Below are 17639 nucleotides of genomic sequence, written 5' to 3'. Positions count from 1 at the left end.
GAGACAGCTATTAATTAGTCTGTACAAGGTGATAAAATACCCTATACTTATTTCCTAAGCCTCACATTCATTATTTGATTAATTTCACACTTGGAAAAGTGGGGCCGAATGCCAAAGGGACACTGTTTGAAATGAAAAGAGCAGTGCTTTTGCACATGGTTCCTGCTTGGGCCATGCTGTAACTGTTCTTGGAGTAGGGGCTTTTCTGATCCGAGCATGAGCCACTAGACTGTTTCCTGTCCGGTGTGCCTGTGTGATGTTGACTCTCAGGTTTTATGAGAGAAATTGTGTTTTTTGCTCAGTAAATGTCTTGGGGCTGCGTGGTATGGCATGGTACTATAGCATGTAATTTTGTAAGGTATAAACTTTGAATTACCTCAGGGAAACATTTTCGTGCAGAGTGCTTAACACTCTGTTTGTACTCTAAGCCCGTGGAGTTATTTGATGCTAGTGATTTTCCGTAAATGTCACCACAGTGGCCCATTAGAAAGGGCCTGGGTGACGCTGAGTGGCATCTTGCCCTGTTGGAATGCCGTTTTGCACATAACTCAGCTGCACTGAGAGCACTCACTCCCACAGCATTGCACATGTATTTTTGTGCTGCATATAGATCTGGCTGAGTATGACATGGGGATTTTTTTAAGACTCCATATTTAGGAGTGATGGCAGTTGAAAAGGCCTGTTGGAGATTCAAATATAGACAGGCTTTTTTGGGTGGCTTTATTTTTCTAAAGGGGTATGTGAAGTGTTTTTATAGAAAAATTTTCCCATTTTGGTTACAAAGCACAGTGGTATGTGGTGGCTGCTGCAAAAAGTAAATTAAATTCTTGGTGCCTGGATCACTGGAAGGCGAAACCCCCATCAGATTTGTGCGGGATAAGCTGACCGGAGGCCCTTACCTGGTACATCTCAGCTGCTGGGAGTCATTTAAAGACGACAGCTTGCTGATACCGTTTCCGTAGGTCTCTGGGCCTTTAGTTAGTTCACTGGTACTGGACTAACATCAGTAGCATTCCAGCTCTCCCGTGTAAATATTTTTGCAGTACAATTGGGCTATGCTAGTTGTTGAATGAAAACCTGTTGCCCAGGTTGTACTTCTAAAGTATTACATTGGAGAATTTATCAAAAGGGAGCTTGCTTTTTGCCCAGCACATGTGACGTTTTCCTTCTTCTCAGCTTCTCTATTGTGCAGTTGTACTGTGTGGCCTGTTTCCTCAGCACCCAGCAAGCACATAGGGGCTGGAGATGGCGTACCATCTGCTTCAGCCTGCGGAGTGGGCCTAGCTCCTAGGAGAGCCCTTTCCCACCGTGCAGAGTACCAGTCAAGGCCAACTATGGGTTGTGTTTAATCCACTCTGACAGTCTGTGACTTTAAATTGGTGCATTTAGACTGTTGACGATGTGATTATTGATATAGTTGGATTAATTTCTACTATACTCATTACTGTTTTCTATTTGTTGCCCTTGATCTTTGTTCCTATGCTTGTCTTTCACTCTTTTTGTCTTTTGTGGTTTTAATTGAGTATTTTAGATGATTACATTTTTTCTCCTTAGCATATCCCATCAGTTGTACTACTTCTTTTAGTGGTTGCCCTAGAGTTTGCAATACACATTTACAACTAACCCAAGTACACTTTCAAATAACACTATACTACTTCAAGAGTAATGTGAATACTTTATAATAACAAAATAATTCTAATTCCATACCTCCATTCCTTATAGTATTGCTGTCATTTATTTCACTGATATATAAACATACACAAGTGTGTATGTGTATGTGTATAAAAGCTTATATAATCAAATACATTATTTCTATTATTTTAACCCAAATTATTATCTGTTAGATCAATTAAGTAAAAATTTTTATTTTAGTTTACCTTTTTCTTTTTTTTCTTTTTACCTTCTTCAGTGCTCTTTCTTTATGTAGATCCAAATTTTTGACCTATATTCTTTTTCTTTTCTCTGAAGAACTTTTTTTTAACATTTTTTGCAGGGCATGTCTGCAGCCATGCATTGCTTAATGATGGGGAAGTATTCTGAGAAATGTGTTGTTAGGCAATTTTGTCACCGTGCAAACATGACAGAGTGCACTTACATATATCTAGGTGGTGTAGCCTACTGCACACCTAGGCTATATGATACAACTTACTGCTCCTAGGCTGCAAACCTGTACGTCCTATTACTGTACTGAATACTGTAGGCAGTTGTAATAGTGTTCAGTATTTGTGCATGTAAACATTGAAAAGTTATAGTAAAAGTACTGTATAAAAGATTTAAAAAATGGTGCACCTGAATAGGGCATTTACCATGAATGGAACTTACAGGACTGGAAGTTGCACTGGGTAAGTCAGCAAGTGAGTGGTGAGTGAATGAGAAGGCCTAGGGATCACTGTCCACTACTGTATGCTTCGGCTACACTAAATATATAAAATTTATTGTCTTCAAAAATAAATCAACCATAGCTTACTAGAACATTTCTACTTTAAATTTTTTTTTGACTTTTCAACCTCTTTGTAGTAACACTTGGCTTAAAACAAACACATTGTATAGCTTTACAAATCTGTTTTCTTTATGTCTTTATTCTGTAAGCTTTTATCCATTTAAAATGTTTTAATTTTACTTTTTAAACTTTTGTTAAAAACTAAGACACAAACATACACATTAGCTAAAGCCTACACAGAGTCAGGATCATCAATATCACTGTCTTCTACCTCCGCATCTTATCCCACTGAAAGGTCTTCAGGGGCAGTAACACTCTTGGAGCTGTCATCTCCTGTGATAACAATGCTTTCTGTTCTTCTGGAACACCTCCTGAAGGACCTGCCTGAGGTTCTTGAGGAGGTGTCACTCTTTTCAAAAATATGTCCATGGTGGTTGGATAGGTTTGTTTCTTATTTTCATTATAAATTTACTTGTAAGCAGATAACGCACCATGAACATTCCTCTCTATTAAAGAAAACCTTTTCGTGTTGGGGTCCATGTTTTCAGCATATTTGAGCTTGTTGAAATCTGCAAAAGTTCCTGGTTAAATTAAATGGTACTAAGTGCTTGTGAAACAGAAAGTGGTCTAAAAAAGTGGTCTTTTTAAAAAATTTTAGATCACCAGGGGGTCCTTCAGGTCGGAGTGGACATCGGATGGTAGCCTGGAAGAGACAGTTAATCCTTTTTGGTGGTTTCCATGAGAGTACAAGGTTAGTGCCAATAGGAGAAAGATTTTTCTTTCCTAGAGTAGTAATGAGGGGAGTTTTTAATGGGAAGAATCATTCTGAATACACACAGAAAGTGCTGCCCATCTCCTAACACTAGGGCCAGCTTCATGGACATGCAGCTCAAGTAGCCAACCAGGGCCCCACACTCAAGAGGGCCTGAGCTTAGTTTAATGCTCCTCTGTCACTGTTTGATATTCATTTTTTAAAAAATATATCTTCGTTGATTTCATAGAGAGGAAGCGGTGGGGAGAGAGAGAGAGAGAAACAAACATCAATGATGAGAGAGTCATTGATCAGCTGCCTCCTGCAAGCGCCCCACTGGGAATCAAGCTCACAACTCAGGCATGTGCCCTGACTGGGAATCGAACTCTTCGATATGGATCATAGGTCAATGCTTAACCACTGAACCATGCTTGATCAGGCACTGTTTGATATTCTTAATAATTATTGAACAGGCCCCACTGAGCCTTGCAGATGACTGAGCCCTGCAGATGATGTGGTCATCTTATTTAACACAGAATTCTCAAACTTAAGCCTGACGGGCTTGTTAAAACTTCTCACCCGAGGATATGCTTTTGTTTTTTTTCAATTGATTTGAGAGAGAGAGAGAGAGAGAAACATCGATCCCTTGCCTCCTGTACATGCCCTGACCAGGGATTGAGCCCACAACCTAGGTATGTGCCCTGACTGGGAGTCGAACCCTCAACCTTTTGGTGTACAGGACAACACTCCAACCAACTGAGCCATGTGTCCAGGGCTGCAAGATTGTAATTTTATAAACTGTGTAAGGAAATACAGTGTAACTTTCAGATTAAAAAGTCTTTCAGATCCAGGCAAATTACTGTGCTTCTATGGTCTAGCATTATTTCTATTTTCAAATGCAAACTCATATATGCTTCCAGTCCTGCCATGAGTTTAAAATTTATATATGTACACATATAAATTTATTTTTATTGTTGAAAGAATTACAGATGTCCCCTTTTTTTCCTCCCATGAATTTAAATTTTAATTATACTGATGATAGTACAAATGGTGGAAAACTTACCTATAATTTAAATTAAGTTTGGTTTTTAATGTCACTGTCTTTTTGTTCATGTGACTTTATTATAACCAGAGATTACATCTATTACAATGACGTGTATGCCTTTAACCTGGACACATTCACTTGGAGCAAGCTGTCCCCATCAGGGACTGGGCCCACACCCAGATCTGGCTGCCAAATGTCCATCACTCCCCAGGGCAGCATCGTCATCTATGGGGGCTACTCGAAACAGGTAAGACGTGGCATGTAGGAAAATATGGTAACTTCTGTATTTTCATCAATAATGAAACATTGTATATTAGTTTCATAGAAATAATTCCTTTTATTGAATTAGAAATGGACAAAGATGGTGTTAATCTGCTCCAGTTCTATTACGTTCTAATCTGCATGTGCAGCAGCGCTGTAGTGAATAATTCTGTGTATGGGGATCTAACGCTGTGTGGTGGTCTATTGTAGAATATACCATGACTTGTTTCTCCTCTCTGTTGCTAATGGGCCTTTTCTTTTCTTACCGGCAAGCAGTGCTGACATGACATGAACGTTCCCGTGCACATCTCTCGGTTCACGTGCACTAGAGGGTCTCTTGCTGGCTCGTGGCGTGTGTCCTCCACATAGTATGCCCACTCACACCATCAAAACCAACCAACATTCCTCTCTCTCCATTGCCTATCAGTGTATAAACGGGTGTGAATCTGAGAGGGATGAATTGGTATCTCATTATAGGCTTTTTCTTTTATTTTGAAAACTTTTCTAACATTCACCAACCAGAAAGAATTAGTGAATACTTAATATATCCCCTCACCTAGATTTTGCCATTGATATTTCATTATACTTGTTTCGTCACATATTTGTATCTATACTGCTTTCCACCCATTTTTTTACGTATTTCAAAGAAAAGCCTAGAGACATCTGTACACTTCCCCCTAAATACCAGAATGTGTATATCATTGAGTAGAGTTCAATGTTTAATTTTTCACATGAATGTACCTACAGTGAAGTGCACACATTTTGAGTGTTTACTCGCTGGTTATGACGGATGCACCTGTGAGCTCTGGTTCTGCTGAGCCCTTCCCAGCCACCCCCTGTCCTCACCACCCTCCAGAGGCAAGGACTGTGCTGGTTTTCCCCACCATATGTTCAATTTGCGTATTCTGAAACTTCAGATAGAGTCATACAATATGTGTTCTTTAGAGGAAGTGTCCTTTCACCCAGAATGTTTTGAGATTTGGCCACGTTGCACATTTCAGTTAACTGCTGCTTCATGCTGAGTAGTGTTCCTTATATAACACACCACAGTTGTCCATTTTTTAGTGGTGAATACCTGGTCTCTCTCCACTTTCTGACTATTATGAATAAAGCGCTGTACTTTTTTTTTTTTTTTTTTTAAAAAGTATCTTTATTGATTCCAGAGAGAGGAAGGGAAGAGAGAGAGAGAGAGACATCAGTGATGAGAGTCATTGATCAGCTGCCTCCTGCACGTCCCCTACTGTGGATCGAGCCTGCAACCTGGGCATGTGCCTTTAACGGGAATCGAACCATGATCTCTTGGATCCTGGGTCAATGCTCAACTGCTGAGCCACGCCAGCTGGGCCGTGGCTGCACATTTTGATATATCTCGGTAGATTTCTAGGAGTGAACCTGCTGGGCCACAGAGGAGTGTAACTAAATTTAATAAACTATTGCACCTCTTCTCAAAGTAGTTGCACCCAAACCGCAATCCTGCCAGCACCTGATGGTGCCACACTTTTTACTTTCAGCCTTTCTGGTGGATGTGTGCCAGCTCATGTGGTTTTCATTCTCATTTCCCCCAGATGAAATGGGCCCTCTGACTTGGTGGTTCAGTAGGCTGCCTGTAGGGTGGTTGGGACAGCTGAGGCAGGGAGGTGCCCTGCACCAGGGAGGTGTCCTGCACCCACCTTCTTCCATACCCCCACCCACCCCAGTGAACAGTCAGCCTTTATTTTGGAAAGAGAAAATGTTTGAAAGTCAGGAAGTTCCTGAGAAACAGGCTGATGTGGCAAAAGCTGTGCAAAGTACCCAGATCCAGTACTTTATCACAACAGGTGCTTCACAGAGTAACCAGGATGGTAAACAGAGTGTAATCTTGTCAAGCTGTTGCCGCTGTTAATCAAAATAGTGCCTAATCTTGGTGCCTACTTTTCTCCAGCCCGCCACCAAACTGGGTGGATAATCCGAGTCCACTTACTCCAGGCCTGTGGCATTTGCATTGCAGTGAAAAGCTTATCCGTTGAGATTCATGGGGGATTTATCAGAATTAGTGAAAGATTTGAGTTGTGAATGCTATGGAATATTAAAAAGTGGTTAGTCTTAGTAGACTGTGGGCTACATGGGACAACTGACAGTGGTCTGCTCAAGTCCCGATCAGAACATCCTTCACAGGGAGCCTCCTGGGTGGGAGAGTGCCTCCTCGCCTGGCGTCACCACCTGGCAAAGTGGGGTTGCTGATAAACCTACATGGTGAGCTGACGACATGCCTAGCGCATTGTCCAGTGAAAATGCCTTGGAACCATCTCAGAGCAGCCTGCATAGTAGGATTTTAAATCATGAGGTGTCAGAAAGGACAGTGTCTTAATGGTTTCTGTGTTTCACAAGTGGTCCAGCTGGGGACGTCAGCCATCACTGTGCCTGGTTTTGAAAAATTACTGCCATTGTAAATCCAGGGGAAGCAGGACGAAATTCTGATAACTTTATCTATCCAACCTCCCATTGGCCAAGGTGCTGAGGGTTGTAGATTAGAGAACAGAATGCAGCTTGCCATTTCCACTGCTCCAGACATGTGAGCCAAGAGGAATCCATGGCATTTTGAAGTACAGTTGTCCCCCTTATGTGTGAGGGATACCTTTTAAGACTCCTAGTGGGATGCTTGAAACCATGGAGAGTACCAAGCCTATATGTACTATGTTTTCTCCTATACACACATACCTATGAGAGTTTAATTTATAAATTAGACACAGTAAGAAAGTAACAATAACTAATAATAAAATAGAACAGTTGTAACAATATACTGTAATAAAAGTTACGTGGATGTTCTGTTCTCTCTCTCCAGTAACTTTTATATTTTTTAGTCCAAACCTATTCCTGAGTCTATGTAGCCATTCAGTAACCTGGCAGTAAATGGCTTAATGTCGCTAATTTTAGGGGATTCCTTGCTGAAGTCTTTCTATAGGCTTAATGCTTTTTGGCACAACATGTTATCAATTGCAGCACATTTTCTGTTTATATCTTCCACCTACAAATTTAATGCCTTTTCCATCTTAACTAACTTTACTGCACTGTGATCTTAACTTTTGCAGTTTGAGGTACAACAGCAGGAGTAGCATGAATTTCTTTTTCCTTCACAATTTCACGGTTAGAAGATTTTTCTTACTGTAGATCTTGGTAACCTCAACATACAGTTTTCTCTCTCTTTTTTTATTAAATCGGGAACTTTCACCTTTTCACTTAATGGAAACAGGGTTTCTCTTTGGCATACCCAAATTGCCAGCATCAATACTCTTGCGCTTTGGGGCATTATTAAGTAAAATAAGGGTTACTGGAACACAAGCACCACAATACCATGACAGTCAGTTTGATAGCCAGTTTGATTAGTGACTAATGGGCAGGGAGCGTATACAGTGTGGAGACGGCGGACAAAGGAACAGGTCACATCTCAGGTGGGACGGTGTGAAGTCTCATCATGCTGTTTCATAATGACTTGCAATTTAAAACTTATGAATTATTTATTTGGGGAACTTTCTGTTTAATATTTTGGGACTGTGGTTGACTACAGGTAAATGAAACTGGGGAAAGCAAAACCGTGGATAAGGGGATACTGTAGCTCATCCTCTCCTATCTGGGAGGGTGTCTCGAGCACACATGCAGAGTGGGGTTGTTTCTGTCAGTCAGCTGTGAATTGGAACTGCCCAGCTGGCGGGGCCTCCTCTCTCGCTGTCAGTTGTGGTGCTGTTTCTCAGCTCTCAGGACAGGAGCTTTCTGTGTTTGCACAGTCCCTGGTTTGGATGTGTTGTGAGGCTACTTTAATTGACCCTGGGAAAGCAGTTAACTTAAAGCTAACTTCTCCCTTTCAGGGCTTTTCATTTTGATTGAATCTTGGCCAGGTTGCAACTACTTTTATGGAACCTCCCCTGCCTTTTGGGGATAAATGTGGGAATGCCCCAGAGAGTGGACAGGAGAAGTAGGAGCTCTTCAGAGCACGGTTGCTGAGTTTGGTTCTCTGGAATACAAGGCCTTTGCTCACTTCAGAGCTGCTACCACCTTTTCCAGGGACTGGACTGCACTGAAAGTGGGAGTCTGGGGTGGCCTAGGGTGTCTGCTCTCATGACAGTCGAAATGAGTCCATCTCTAAGTCTGAGACTGAGGGAGCCAGAGCTGCTGATTCGAGGACAGGAGTTTAGAGCTTGGTGTGGGCTGCAAGGACAGGGCCCTGGGTTGGGGTGGGGGAGGTTGGTGTGTGCAGCCCAGAGCTGGGCTCTTGAGTCTCAGACAGACTGAATAATTTCAGAGACAATTGAGGGTTTTTTCAACTTAATGCTGTAACACTTGGTACACATCTCTCAGATGTCTTTGGATTCTGTTAATGCTGTGCTAGACTGAAAGTTAGGAGTGGAGGAATAAATTCTGCTCTATAGAGTGGACGCCCGGTTACTGCTGTGTGGCACTAACGCCAGTCTCCTGAGCTGCTGAAAAGAGGAGGTTTGTCCCTTCTGAAGAGGCTGGACCCCCTTCAGAGCTTTGACTCCCTGGATGGAAGTTTGACATCTCCAAAAATCTGTGCAAATTGTTTCCTCTTCTAGTGTAGTTTAATCCATGGAAGGACTAGGTGGGTGGATGGAAAGCCAGTGTGATTAGCATGGATAGAATGTGTAGCACAGGTCACCCATGTTAAGAGAATAATACAAGGTAGGTTTTTGTTCCCTTTGAGGACAGGGAGATTGGATTTTGGGTGAAGTCACACAACACTTCAAGGAAAGAAACTGCTATAAACGAGGAGTTAGAAACCTGCTGGGCATGCAGACCCCTTAACTAGTCAGTTCCAGTCGGAAGCGTATGGCATTCTTGTTCCCCAGCCAGAACTCTTCCTGGCTCTGTGGAAGCTGTGGACTTGAGCGAGCTAGTAGCCCTTATTAGGAAGGGTTCTGGCTATCAAGGCCTTGAAGGGGATGTATCTAAATGTTATGGCATAAAAGATCCCCTTCCCCCCCAGCTTGTCCATTCTGAGCAGAAATCATTGCTGTTAGCAAAAGAGCACAGTTAATGTTGGCAGGTGGAGTGATGACAAGGAGGCCAAGAAAGAGTTTGGCTGAAGCATAGCTGTTGTCTGAGTTTCTAATGACAAATAGAGATGTCACTGAATTCTTTCCCTGTCCCCCCAGTGGTGTGAATTTAGTTCCTGAGAATGCTGGGTCTTTCAGTCTGAAAGGGTAGGCATGGAGGTGTGGTGGTAGTCATTTCCTCTTGTTAACCTGCGAGGAAAAGAGGAGACTATCTAGTCTTAATAACTGTAACACGCAGACACTGCGTCACTTGGATTGTGCAGGGATTTCCAGAAGGAAATTGAGAGGCTTGCGCCAGTTTTTATTTCCTGAGATTCCTGCTGTTCCCACTCATGGCCCATGTTGAACCTCCTTGATTTTAGGATATTCAGGTCACCTGTCCAATCCATGGGCATTGGATTGTTTGCTTTGTTTCCAAAAGGAGAATAGCCACTACCCCCCTTATGGTAAACACAATACATACTCATTGGCTAGAAAAAATAGGGTTATACAGGCACATTTCCTGGCTTTGTCAGCTGAGCAGGCGAAGAGGAAACCACCCAGCAGTGAGCGCACCAATGCTCATGTCTTGGTTTCTAACACTACCTCCAGTAAAAAGAGCCAGGACCCCTTAGAGAAATGGCCAGTTCTAGGGCTGGGGCAAGAAAAGAGCATCTTGTAGTGCCAGATCCTAAGGAAGTATTTGTAAAAAACCCACATTGTGGGGCGTGTCCAAGGGACACAGCAGCCAACTGAAAGAGTTCCCAGGGGCCAGAGCTGGAACCATTTGAGTAACAAAATGAAATGGTATTGGATTATTGCTCACAGTGTAATATAAAAAACCATGAATCCATATGATTATAAACATGATTGAGTAGATAAATTGGGGGAAGCGACAAAGCTCCTATACAGAGTTCCACAGAGACTGAGGAGACAGTGCACTCCAGGAGGTGGAGCATGACTTCCCTCTCCGTAAGTGGGGGCTTCACAGTAGTGTCCTTGTGAAGAGGATAGTGTGGAAAGCTGGTGGTGGGGTGGGGGTGGGTAATTTGACAGTGGAGAAACCTGACAGATAATACCTCAGCCAAGTGATCAAGTTCAACATCAGCAGTGATGTCATGGTGACAGCATGCACTCTTGATATGATGTGACGAAAAGAGTGCTGTATCTCTAGGATCTACCACCCCAAAACCCACAACCCTGTCTGATGGTGAGAAAAACACCAGACACATCTCCTAATAGAGGGGCATTTTGTAAAACACCTGACCAGCACTCCTCAAAAATGCTAAGGTCATCAAGAACAAGGCAAGTCTAAAAAACTGTCATGGTCCAGAGCAGCCTAAGGATTTGTGATGACTAAATGTAGCGTGGTGTCCTAGAACAGAAAAGAACGTTAGGGGAAAACTAAGGAAATATGAATAAAGAATTACTTCAGTTAATAGTAATTTGTCAGTATTGGGTCATTAATTCTGACAAATGTGCCTCACCACTGTAAGATGTTAACTGTAGGGGAAGCTGGGTGTGGGGCATGTGGGAATCCTCAGTACTTCTGAAATTTTGTGCAAATATAAAGCTATTCTGAAATTAAAATTTTATTAAAAATAGAGAATTGAAAGTACAAATACAAAGAAGTTAAGATTTACTGAAATCCTTCCACCCAGGATAATAATTGCCAAGTAGCTTTCTGGACATCTTTAGTGTTTAGGTAACAGTTGCGTCCTGAGGCCTGGAGATTGAGAATGAGTCTGGCTGGCTAATAACACTGATCTGACGCTAAATACTTTGGGTTCAGGCACCTGGGCTGCTTATTTTAGAAGCTCAGAAAAGTCTTATCTGGGTACTGGCTGGCTTCTGCTGGAACATCAATTTGATCCTTGCAGTGAAGCCTGAATCACAGTTTGAAAGATGATGGGCGCTGAAGATACGCAGGGACTGAAAATGGAAGAATAGCAATATTGTGATGTCATCAGCAGTCCCACGATCTCCATTAGAGCACCCTTCCACTTAAAGTAGGATTGCTGCGAACCACCGGAAGCTCTAGTAAGAGAGCACAAGAGTGTTTCTAGCATGATAGTGGTTATTAGAATGGCAGATGTTTGAAATTTAAAATCTGTTCTTAGGTGTTGTAGATGGTACCCTGCTAATTCTCACACAACTCCCCTTTCCCTTTGCAGAGAGTCAAGAAAGATGTGGACAAAGGCACCCAGCATTCAGATATGTTCCTGCTGAAATCTGAGGAGGAAAGAGAAGGTTCGTGCACCATGAGAGGGTGGGCCCGTGGCTGGCCTGCATGTTGCTGCAAAAGGCAGGGCAGGGAAATGGAAGCCCAGATGCCCCTGTGGTCGTGGGTTGGTGTTCGGCCCTGTGCTTGGAGCTGTGGACAAGCCACCCTTATCCCTGAGCCAGCCAGGCTAGCCCCCTCCAAAGTAACCCTAAGTGGCTGCCTGTCTGCACAGCCGACGAGGCTGAGGAGTGCTCACCCTCGGGGGGAGTTCAGGATGGACTGGCTTGAAAACTGTGTCAAACCAATAACCCCCCTTTGTAGAGAATGGGAACCACAGCTTTCTCGTCATTTCTCTTGTCCTTGCTCAAGAACAAGTGACTGATGTTGGGATGTAGACTTCTGGAGTGCTTACTATGGGGTTGACATCCCCAACATTCACTCTTTAAAGCTCCTTTACAGAAAGCAAGGTTGTGGTTCATTTGTGTGATGCAGGTCTTGTACCCAAGGGATCCAGTATGACCTAGGTCTGCTTTATGACCTCTAGCAATTATTTCATCTCCCCATGAGATCTGTCTTCTGTAAAATGAGGGGTGGTTGTGCAGAATACCTTTATCTCTTTCCTGTTCTAAAATTCTTTAAGCCAAGGCTTCAGAAATGGTCCTACCCAGGGCCTTCTCAAGTGCCAACTAAACTGCATTGCATGACTGATGAGGACATCTGTGTTTCCAAGTGGAAACCAGGTTTAGAGCCATGAAGTAACTTGCCCAGTTTACACAGCAGTGGACTTGAACTTGAAAGCTGGACTGTGTTCCAGGCAGTGAGACCTCAAGCTTGTATGTTGCCCCTGCGTCCTGGCCACTAGGCCCTGACCCCCCCCCCCCCCCCCCCCATGAGAAGGAACTCTGTCATGAACTAGCACATGCTCGTGTGCATGTGTCACACAAGTATGCCTTACTTTCGCTATGTGCAGGGCACTCTGATGTGTATTCTTTTCTATTCCTCAAAGCATTAAAGTGTTGGTGGTAATGAATTGATCTCCTGGTCCTCTAGTGGGCACAGCCTGGAGTCACACCTGCGCTGTGTGCCGATGGAGCACATGTGGGCAGGACCTAGTAGAATGTTTCCATTTGCTGCTTCTGTTAAGTTTTTTTTTAATGTTTGTTAGAGGGAAAATCTTGATTCTTCTTTCTAGACGTGGTGGAAAACTTTCCCCTACATTTCATGCTAGGTTACATTTTGAGGATGATCACAGAAATTAGACACAAGCCAGAGAGAAGAACAAGTGGTGTTGCCTATAGGAGGGCCAGGCCTGCAGCCATGACTGTGTAGCCCACACAGGAGGAAGGGAGGATGGTGAGAGGGGCTTCTCCCGGCACTGGGCGTGGCAGCCTCCAGGTCTCTCATCCCTGTCTCCACCCACTGCTGGACAGTGCTTTTAGGCGGCAGTGTTTGGAGGGTTTGTGAAAAAGGTACCCCAGTGCACACTGAGCCTTAAGGAGAAGAATTAGACTTGGGACGGGGTGTTGAATTGTGTTTTGTTTCTGCAGAGGAAGCAAAACAATGAACTTCGTGTTGTTTTACCTACAGTCCTGTGTCTTTTCATCTGTCCTAGTCACGGGGGGGGGGGGGGGGGGGGGGCAGGGACACTTGTGCCATTGGCTGGCTCTTGGTACCCCTCCATCCCTACATCTTACCTCAGCTCCTGCTCTCCCGTGACAGGCAGATGGGTGTGGACACGTATTAACCCTTCAGGCACCAAGCCCACTCCCAGGTCTGGCTTTTCCGTGGCCATGGCCCCAAACCACCAGACGCTGCTCTTCGGGGGTGTCTGTGATGAGGAAGAGGAGGAGAGCCTGGACGGCGACTTCCTCAACGACCTGTACTTCTATGATGCCACCAAGAATCGCTGGTTTGTGGGACAGCTGAAGGTAGAGTTGGACTCCAAAGTGGTTTCCATGGTGTGTCCTGCATGAGACACGCGACCTAACATGGCACCTGGCTCTCACCTCTATAGGCAACAATGGGTAGAGGCTGTGTGGAAGGCAGTTCTGCCTTCCAGGCCAGCTGTTGAGACACCTGGGTCTCTGTGGCTCTGTGAGCTGTCACTGTCTTTACTGTCACTGTAAGCAGGGAACTGATCACTTCTGCCCCAGAGAAGCACATAGTGGGCTCTGTCTCATTAGTGATGCCCCCAGGGGCTTTGGGTCTAGAGCTGATGGGGTCAGGTCTGCTGGCTCAGAAACGGCCCGAGGCTGAGGGAGGGAGGCAGACTCAGCCCTGGTTGAAGGGCCTCGGCGCCTCTGCTGAGAGTTGGGTGAGTGTGAGGGCCTATTTCTGGGCTTACCACCTCCTTCTGTCTTTGAGAGGTGACACTGGGTAGAGGCAACACTGGGTGTGGTCTTCAAGGGGCGACCCCAGCAGATGGATTAGGGGTGCAGCCCTCCAGCTGTTTGCCCAGCACCAGGGTGGATGATGCTCCCCCTGCACTCTGGAGCTCTCAGGCCGCCCTGCGTCCCGCCCTGTGTGCTGCTAAAGTGGGCTGCCCTGCTTTTTGTCAACAGGGACCCAAGTCAGAGAAGAAGAAGCGCAGGCGGGGCACGAAGGCAGAGCCTGAGGGTGCTGACAGGCAGGAGTGTGGGGAGGCCAGCGCCCAACCCCTGGAGGTGGTCAAAGAGGTGGTCACAGAGGATGGGACTGTGGTCACCATTAAGCAGGTGCTGGCTGCCCCAGGCCCATTAAAACAGCCACAGTCAGATGAGGACGACAGCCCTGAGGAGGCAGGTGGCCCCTTGGTGGAACCCTGCCCCCGCTCCAATGCCATGCTTGCTGTGAAGCACAGCCGTCTCTACCTCTACGGCGGCATGTTTGAGGCCGGTGACCGCCAGGTCACCCTCAGCGACTTGTACTGCCTTGACCTGCATAAGATGGACCAGTGGACGGTCTTGGTGGAGGCAGATCCAGGTGAGCTGTGGTGGGGTAAGCACCACCTGATGTTGGGGTGAGGGCACTCTTAAAAGCATCTTCATGAAGTCTGCCCCCAGGTGCCACCTAAATCTCCTCTATGCCAATGGGCCATGTGCTCTCTGGCTGAGGGCAGGCCCTGGTCACGGAGGAGGCACCTCCTTGTGTACACCCATTCTACTCTGGGAGCTTGGGGAGCGAGGCTGGTTACATCACAGGACACAGGCTCACTCTTGACACTACTCTTGTGAGCCTCAGAACTATCCAGGCTGCTCATATGGTTGCAAAGCAGATTTTACCTGTGAATTCTTCCCAACATCCTTCATTCCTAACTTTCACATTGTACCACAGGCTGTCGCTAGTGGTACAATGCTCATTTCTTTCTTTTTTTTTTTTTAAACATATCTTTATTGATTTCAGAGAGAGGAAAGGAAGGGGGAGAGAGATAGAAACATCAATGATGAGAGTCATTGATCGGCTGCCTAGCCCGCAAGCCGGGCATGTGCCCTGACCAGGAATCGAACCCCGATCTCCTGGATCCTAGGTCGATGCTCAACCACTGAGCCACGCCCGGCCGGGCTACAATGCTCATTTCTTAAGTCACTAGTTTCTTTAAGATCTGAGACTAAAAATAAAGTTAAAATCTACATATTTAGGAATAGGTATAAAATGGCTGGTGTAAGATCGCTTTCCTGTCTTATAGCAAAGGGGGGTTGGAGAAAACTCCAAGATGAGTTTTCTGGTTTTGCTAATCTCTTTCTCACCGTCTCCGCTAAGATCCAGGGAAAACAATACATTTTGACATGTTGGGGTCAGGAGCCTTGCATTCAGGTTGAGTTTCTTTCATGAGAAGGTGGGATCCTCAGGAGCTCCCACTCTCGGCTCCCCTGCCCTGGTGCACTGATGCTCTGTGGATGTTCGTTTTGCTCTAAAGAAACTCAGGAGTGGCTGGAGGACACTGACTCGGAGGACAGCGACGAGGGTGCTGAGGGTGGAGAGGACGACGAGGACGACGACGAGGACCAGGACGGTAGTGAGCACGGGGGTGAGTGTGTAAATGTCGCTGCTTTGTAGATGTGCTCTAGAGGTGAGCCTAGTGTCACCGTGAGAAACGTTCAAACCTGTAGAGAATTTTTGTGAGTTTATTTGAGCCAAACTGTCGACAACCAAGAAGCAAAATCTCAATGGCCTGAGGTAATGCTCCGGAGAATGGCGGTTTTGCACCTTGTTTTATACATTACGATCAAAAGAGGAGACGCAAGTGGGTTACATGAAATGCACTGGCGATAGATGAGGGAGGTGAGAGAAAGCAAAGCTGGGAAATCTCAGATTGGATAAAAAGTAAAATGATACATCTTTTACATGGGTGGGTACAGGGTAGTTAACTGTCAACAGTTAACAGGATAAAAATAACAATGAGGGGATTTGTAGTTTCTGCTCTGGTGCATTGGTTGTACCCTGAGGGGTCCAGAAAAAGGAAAGTTCTGCCATTCCAAAGGTATGCTATCTTAGATGCAAAAGATAATAGACTCAGTTAAGGTAAAGCTTGACTTTTGTCAGGGAAGATTCTAGTCTAGGACATCACTATTAGTTAAAAAGTTTTAATTTCAGACCATCCTTTGTGGTTACTTTAGGTCTCTGAGTTTGCAAGGCCACCACGCAGGATCCCTGAGCTTGTCAGGTTAGCATGTGGCCCCTTTTGTCCACACTGAGGTTTTTAGAAAGTATTTGTATCTGGAGTATATTTGAACAGCTTGCTCTTTGAGGAGTGTCGTGCTTCCGTTGATAAAGTGCAGAATGGCTTTATGGTATGTTTCTGTAAACCCTGGTGTTCACTTACCTGCTCCATCGGGCCACGAGCAGGTGGCCCACGCTGCCTGACCCAGGCCTTCCTTCACTGAGTGTGTTTCTTACTCTCCTCCTCCATGAAAGAGCCACAGCACCCCTTGGTGATGCCTGGTGAGCAGTTCACAGACTACCTGCCTAGGACTGAGCAGTATTGGGTGAGGCTTGCCCAAGACGATGCTGGGCCAGAAGCACAAGAGAAGAGAGTGCTGAAGGTAGCCCACGCCAGGGCAAAAGCTTTCTTCGATGACTCATCATGAGCCGCTGGGCTGGGCCACAAGTTAAACTGAGTGGGTTTATCTTCCCTCAGCGTCACCGGTGTGATTTAAAATAAACTGGACTTGGAACAGGCCTCTGCAAAGATTGTCTTCTGTGTGTCCCTGCATGCACCAAAGTCCTGGTGGGGCCTCTCAAGGGCAGGGCCAGGCAGAGGGTGGGCCACCCACACAGCAGGTACCACTTTGAATATGAAGTGTCCACAAAAAGCACGTTTCTGTTCTGATACAACTGGAATATTTGGGCTGTGTGTGTGTGTGTGGTCCCCTTCTGCAAAACTAGGAGATGAGCTTTCTGATTGATATCATCAACCTGGAGATTGGCTTTTTGACTCTTAAAAATGGTCAGGAGTAGCCCTCAGACTGCCTGTATGAGTGTTCTTATTATCTGTAAAGTAAAATAGCTGTTGGCTGGGCAGTTCTGCTCCTTCTCTGTCACTGGCTTTTCTTGGGGCTCTCTTGGCAATCAAGTGTACTTGAAACCTCAGGGACCGCTCCCTTAGTCTTGTTGGGGAGGAGGTAGTGGAGCCATCCTCTATGCCTCTCCCCTAGGGCTCAAGGTAGTCATTTGCAAAGTGACAGAGAGGAAGGGAAGTTATCGCACCGTCCCCATGCCATGTTGCTGTGTAGTGCCTGGCCTGGGAGCAAGGGTTCCTCACTGCAGAAGTCGTGGTGTGTTAACATGCTGGCTGGTGCCTGCTCCAATGTGAGTGACAGGAGACCACTTTTCACTTGTATAATTGGGGTCAGAAGTTGGGCTTTTAATTACTCCTTGCTGTATTTTCTCATTTTAAATATCTTCAACAATGA

The 17639-nt window shown here is 45.2% G+C and overlaps 1 protein-coding gene across 1 annotated transcript in view; it reads left to right on the top strand.

The window, feature by feature from the left end:
• KLHDC4 (kelch domain containing 4) overlaps window positions 1-16905 on the top strand; it is a 42505-nt gene extending 25600 nt beyond the window's left edge. The window contains exons 6-12 of the mRNA XM_081117618.1: window positions 3099-3191; window positions 4324-4483; window positions 11699-11774; window positions 13468-13676; window positions 14310-14709; window positions 15644-15754; window positions 16642-16905. Coding sequence (XP_080973744.1) covers window positions 3099-3191; window positions 4324-4483; window positions 11699-11774; window positions 13468-13676; window positions 14310-14709; window positions 15644-15754; window positions 16642-16814 — 1222 coding nt within the window. The 3' untranslated portion in view covers window positions 16815-16905. The remainder of the gene's footprint in view (window positions 1-3098; window positions 3192-4323; window positions 4484-11698; window positions 11775-13467; window positions 13677-14309; window positions 14710-15643; window positions 15755-16641) is intronic.
• Window positions 16906-17639: the final 734 nt, after the last annotated feature.

Source organism: Miniopterus schreibersii (assembly GCF_964146895.1).
Source record: "Miniopterus schreibersii genome assembly, chromosome: 18".
Classification (NCBI taxonomy): Eukaryota; Metazoa; Chordata; class Mammalia; order Chiroptera; family Miniopteridae; genus Miniopterus; species Miniopterus schreibersii.
This window is presented reverse-complemented; position numbering and strand designations above follow the sequence as displayed.